This window comes from Crocodylus porosus, unplaced genomic scaffold (genome assembly GCF_001723895.1).
Source record: "Crocodylus porosus isolate Cpor-Errol unplaced genomic scaffold, CroPor_comp1, whole genome shotgun sequence".
NCBI classification, from domain to species: domain Eukaryota; kingdom Metazoa; phylum Chordata; order Crocodylia; family Crocodylidae; genus Crocodylus; species Crocodylus porosus.
The window spans coordinates 220022292-220028075 of NW_017728886.1; the positions used below are offsets into that span (position 1 = coordinate 220022292).

The 5784-nt window shown below is 46.9% G+C and overlaps 1 protein-coding gene across 1 annotated transcript in view; it reads left to right on the forward strand.

Moving 5' to 3' along the window:
- Positions 1 to 3883: 3883 nt before the first annotated feature.
- The window catches only part of ZBTB10 (zinc finger and BTB domain containing 10), a 46391-nt gene continuing 44490 nt past the window's right edge, over positions 3884 to 5784 (forward strand). Inside the window, exon 1 of the mRNA XM_019544284.1 lies at positions 3884 to 3936. Coding sequence (XP_019399829.1) covers positions 3884 to 3936 — 53 coding nt within the window. The remainder of the gene's footprint in view (positions 3937 to 5784) is intronic.

Here is a 5784-nt window from a genome sequence, read left to right on the forward strand (position 1 = left end):
CCTTTCAGTATGTTATTATATAAAATCAGACTGGACAGAGGTCAGAAAGTTAGAACTAGAGGCCTAGTCTACACTACAAAGTCTTGCTGTAAAAACTGCTGTTCTAGCAATATAAATATGTGCATACTTGAACCCCACATTGTGTTAGCAGAGCTATTCTAGCTCTGCTAAGTACAGTAATGTTTCTGTTGCCTGTCAACTCAGTTGAAAGTGTGTATAAACACTCTTGCACCTTAGCTTAGCTACCATGGACAACTCAGCTCTCTGACAGTGCGTCCAGATAAGCATGGAAATGTGGTATGTGGCACTGCAGACCTGTTTGCTGGATCACACCTGCTGAATATGCAGGTGTTCCCTGCACTGCTAATCTGCAGTGCAGGGGAGATTTTTGACACTGGGAGATCCCTGTGTCAAAAAAACCTATGCCTTAAAAAGTAGTGTAGCTCATGTCGGGCAGTGTATGCCTTCAGAAACCAGAGCAATGTGTGCCTCTAGCAGTGTGAGCCTGGCCAGCTGGAGCCATGCTCCAGGGCTCAAGCACCCACTGAAAAAATTAGCGGGTGCTCAGCACCCATGAAGCCACTTGCAGATATTAAAAAACAAAACAAAATAAAACAAAACAAAACATGCACGTTATCAGAAGCAGCAGCATGTTACTTCAGCCTGGTTCTGCAGCATCTGTAAAGATCAGGTGCTTCAGCAGGCATTTTGGTACTTTTAGCTAAAGCTGATTCAATCAGCTATTAGATAAAAAGCCCCACTAAAGCACTCAATCCTTATAGACATTGTAGAACTGGATTGACATAACACACAGCCTCTTCTGGGCACTGCTTTATACTGCTTTTTTTTTTTATGCCTGCAAGCACCCACAAGCAAAAAACAAAGTTGGCACCTATGGCTGCAGGGCCCCAGGTAAGGTTGTTGGGGCTCCCACCTACCCTTCTACCCAGGGCAACATGCCATGTGCCAGAGCACATGTGCATGGGTGTTTCCTGGTGACAAGCAGCAGTGGCACATACCGTATTGTGCCACTGATGTTTGTCCCAGGGAAACACATGTTCCTACTCTTAGGATTGTGACCTGAGAATGATCTTCAAGCTCTGGTGGCCCAACTGCTGAAATGAAGCCTTACAGAGCTACCACTAGTATACAGGTGTGCAGTCGAGAACTGGGGAAACTAGCTGCGAATGAACCCTGGGCAGGTAAGTAGCCTAGATATCAGAGTAGCATTTGAGGTCTGGCAGACTGAGAATGTGAACTACTGAAACTTTCCAAATTCTCCATCTTCCCTATTGGAGGAAGAAGATTCTGAGTTGTATTACTCAAACAGTGTTTTTGTTTACTGAACCACACAGATACTGACTTCCAGGAAAACAGTTCAGTGGCAGGCCCTATCCCCCTCACTTCACCCCCAAATCCCCAGTCTTTCTGGGATCCCTGAAGATCAAATGTCACAGCTCCATTGTCAGCAGCAATCCCTCAATTCAAGGATGATCTCTATGACAGCTCATCATTGGGTCTTGAGGTAACTTAAGAGTATAGTCCTTGAAACATAGACTAGTCTGCAGAAGTTACAGGTCCTTTTGCAGGGGGAAAATAGTCTGCAGGCTAGGATTCCTCTCTTTTTCTTCCTCTTTTCTCCCTTCTCTTCTTCAAGGGCAAGACACTTTACCTCAAAATGGACTGTTGCTTGGTTGGGGTTGTGATCAATGTGCTACTGCAGACCATTGGCAGCCAGGTTCTCCCAACTCTTGATATCAGCATCCGTTTTCTTGAAGTATGCCTTCAATGTGTCCGTGTAGCATTTCCTCTGGCCTGAGATTTCAGGCTGTTACTAAGAGATGAAAGTAGAGTATCTGTTTTGGGAATATAGAGTCAGGCATCCATACACAATGTCCAGTCCAGTAAAGTTGGTGCTTGAGGATCACCAGCTCAATACTGTGGTAACACTGGCTTCAGCAAGGATGCTAGCATCTGTGCAGCAATCTTTCCATTTCCTAGAGATCATTTTCTGGAAGCATCATTGGTGATACCTCTCCAGGCTCTTGAGATGACAACAGTAGGTCACCAACATTTCACATCCATAGAGGAAGATGGGGATGCTAACTGCATCGTAGACCTGGATCTTAATGTCTTTCTGGAGATTGTGCTGAATAAAGACATGCTGAAGTAATTCCCCAAAGGAGGCACTTGCACACTGGATCCTGTGCAGGATCTCCCCATCAATGTTACTCTCCGTGGCAGGTGCCTACTAAGGAAAGGGACAACCTTCCCTTGATGGTAATTTTGGGAGGGGGATCACACTCATGGCCCAGGGCAGGCTGATAGAGCACTTCAATCTTCTCAATGTTGAGAGAGTCCCAAAGTTCGATAGGCTTCTCCAAAAAGATCCAGATCAGTCTGGAGGTTTTCCTCAGTGTGTGCAAAGATGGCACAGTCATCACTGTAGTGAAAGTCAAGGATGGTTGTTTTGAGTACTTTTGTCTTCAAGTGAAAATTTCCCAGATTGAAGGACCCTCCACTGTTCAGTGTTCAATGACAATTCCAGAAAGGAAAGTGGTCCTTAATGGGAAGCAGGATGACTGCCAAAAAGAATGGAGAACAGAGTTGGAACAATGATGCATCCTTGTGTGACTCCTGTTTGGATGACAAATGGATGTCTTCAATCTACTACAAACACTGGTCACAGTCATCTGGTGTTGGAAAAGTCTCAGGACCCTGATGTACTTTTCAAACCACCAAATCTGCCCAGTACTTTCTACAAGGCTTTGCAACTGATGAAATGAAAGGCTTCAGTGAGGTCAATGAAGGCCATGTACAGGTACATATACTTTCCTGACACTTTTCTTGGACCTGGCAAGCAACAAAGATTATGTTGGGATGGTCCGAAGTCACACTGAGATTCTGCTAAGACACAGCTGCATGGGGTGACTGTGGATCATGTTTGGCACTCCTGCTTTAGCTCATTCATCTGTTGCTGGAGCATTTTACCTCTTATCTGGATTTTAGATAAGTGTCATATGACCCCCCAAAATGACAGAAAATCATGTTGATTTGAGTTCTGCATTTTTGGGGCTAGTATTATAGTAAGTCACAATACGATAGCATGTTCTAGTAGGCCAGTGAGATGTTAAAATGCTCTTTCCAATCTAAAAATACTCTTTCCAATCTAAAAATGCTCTTTCCAATTCTAAATCCTCTGCAGGTGTAATAAGGCCCTTGAATAGGAGGACTCAAGATCTTCCTGTTCCCAAGTCCATGGGCCCCAAGATTAAGTTTCCCAGCAATTCCATCCTTAATAGCACTCTGAGCTGCTTTTGCCTGTGGTCTTAATTAGTTTCTTCCTCAGCCTGCTTCCCTGTTCTCTTGGGAAGTGCCTAAGATGCACACTAGTTCCATAACTTTCATCTTCTGCAAGGTTCCAAATCAAAACTTCTATAATCTGTAGAGGTCACCGTCAGCTCCCGAGTCAGGGACAGGATGCCCTGCAGGCCAAATACACTGGGGACCTGAAGGCAAAACCCAACCACAGCAAAATCTTCAAGATCACCTCAAAGTGGGACACCAGCAACTACTTCATGCCCCAAGAGAACTTCATGCGCTTCGCAGACTGATGCTTCATCCATTATATCAACTGTCTTCCACTCAGTGATACCATCCATTAAGTCCACGGAGATGAGAGATGCTGGTGGTACAGCTATAAGAGCGAGACCCTGTCCTATGTCCTGTGTTGCTGCAAGCCCCATGCAAGACCTGGTAACTCCTCCACAACACCATATAGGACTAACGGTAAAGTCCATCTGGGCATTAGTCAGGGCAGTAGCTGTGAATCACGCAGTTCAAGACTGCAACAGCCAGCTGCATCCAGACATTGTTAACGGACATGGGCAACAAAGAGATCCTGATGATTGACATGACCATCCCATTTGAGAACAGGTACCACGATAGTACAAGTGCTAATTGTTGGGATACCTCAAGCTTGGAACCTTGAGGTGAAAGTGTCCTGAATGAAAGTATCCTGTGCGTGTCCTGTGTCTGCAGAAAGTGTCCTGTGAGTCTGCAGAGTACCCTGCTGCTACTTTAAACTAATGAGGCATCTCATTGTATCCAATACCATCCAATGATCAAGGGACATCTATGCTGAGGATGTCATGGGCCATCACCAGTATGAAGACATTTGGCTGAAATCACCTGCCAGAAGCAAGACTGAAGGGGCAGAATCAACCCCCCCAATACACATGCCATGGACTTAACAGTGACAGTGCCTTTGAATATTCTCCACCCCAGCAAGTGTGCATTGCATACCAAAGATATGGTCTTAACAATGTCCTAAAATCTTATATACCTGTAAAAATATATTTACCATTGCAGGGTTTTGTTTTTCTCTTCTCATTATAGTTCTTTTCTTCTCTAAATCTCTTCTCCTGTCTTTCTTCTTCTCTTTACAGCTACTTAACCCCCTTTACCTCAGGCTACCATAGACTGCATGACTCAGATTGCACTAACATACACCAACTATGACCATGCACAGGGTCCTATATTGTCTTCCAGCTCTACAGAGCCATGAAAATTACCATAATTATAAACACTTTGTTATAGTTTTTAATATGTTCCAAAATGTTTTATGCTTGAACACCTGGTGATGCAGCCTCATAAGGCATAAACTAATACCTTTATAATGTGGTACATAGCTGTGTGCTAAAAACATATGTCTGTGTTTGCCAATGTGTATGGGGGGGGGGCTGAATGGGAGGAGACACTGGGTGCTGCTGCCCTCCAAGAAAGTATGGGAGGCAGGTTGGGGACTGCACGTTAGTTGGATGTTTCTGCAGTTAAATAGCAAGGGTGTGACATTTGAAGGGTCAGCTTTAGGCAAAGTTAGCTCCCCACTGTGACTAGGGAAAGTTGGAGCTATGGTTTCAGGCCGCCTCCAGTTTCTGGCAAAATTACACAGTATTCATTTGGGATTTTTTTTGAAGTTGGGTTTTACCCTGACCACTGAAGGTTGGGTTTATTTTACAAAGAAAACACCCCTTGGATTCGATGACCTTGGGAGGTCCCTTCCAGCCCTGCTTCTCTATGAGCATTTCTCTCAGTTACTCCCACAAAATGTGGGACTGAGGAATAGGGTGGCCATCATAGAGGACAGTCTGGTTATCCTCTGTCCTCTATTGATAGGAAACGCCCTTATGGCCTTTCTTTTTCTCTTGAAGAGAGGACATAAAAGTGTCCAGTTTCATGCCAGTAGAGGACAACCGACCGTCCTCTATGGCCACCTACTAAGGTGACAAGGGGCCGGAAGTGACCTTGAGGTGTGAGTCCCCCAGCCCAGAGAAGCGCCCTGGCCGGCGCCGGGGTAGGACAGGAGACCAGCAGCCAGTCCCGCCTCGAGGTCTCCCGCCCGACCCTCCGGGTCAGGGCGGGCACGGGCCGGGGGCTCGGCCGCGCAGGTATAAACACGCCGAGAGCGCGGCCATTGGCTGGCAGTGATGTAAGAGGCTGTCAAGGCGCCTGGCTCGGAGGAGCACGTGCGCGCCCTTTTCTTTAAACCCGCGTTGCACAAGAGGCGACGGCGCTGGGATGTGCGCCTATGAGCGCCGCTGGCGCCGGGCAGCGTGCGGCGGGGGCGGTGAGGCGCGCCACTGCCCTGCAGACACTGTTTTTCCTCACACGCCATAAGGGGCTCGAGCCGCCCGGGGGGGCAGGAGCAGGCCGCCCTCGCGCCGGGCTGGGGGCACCTTGCGGGGGGGGTTAAGGCTGACATTGCACCGTCCGCGGGAAGGG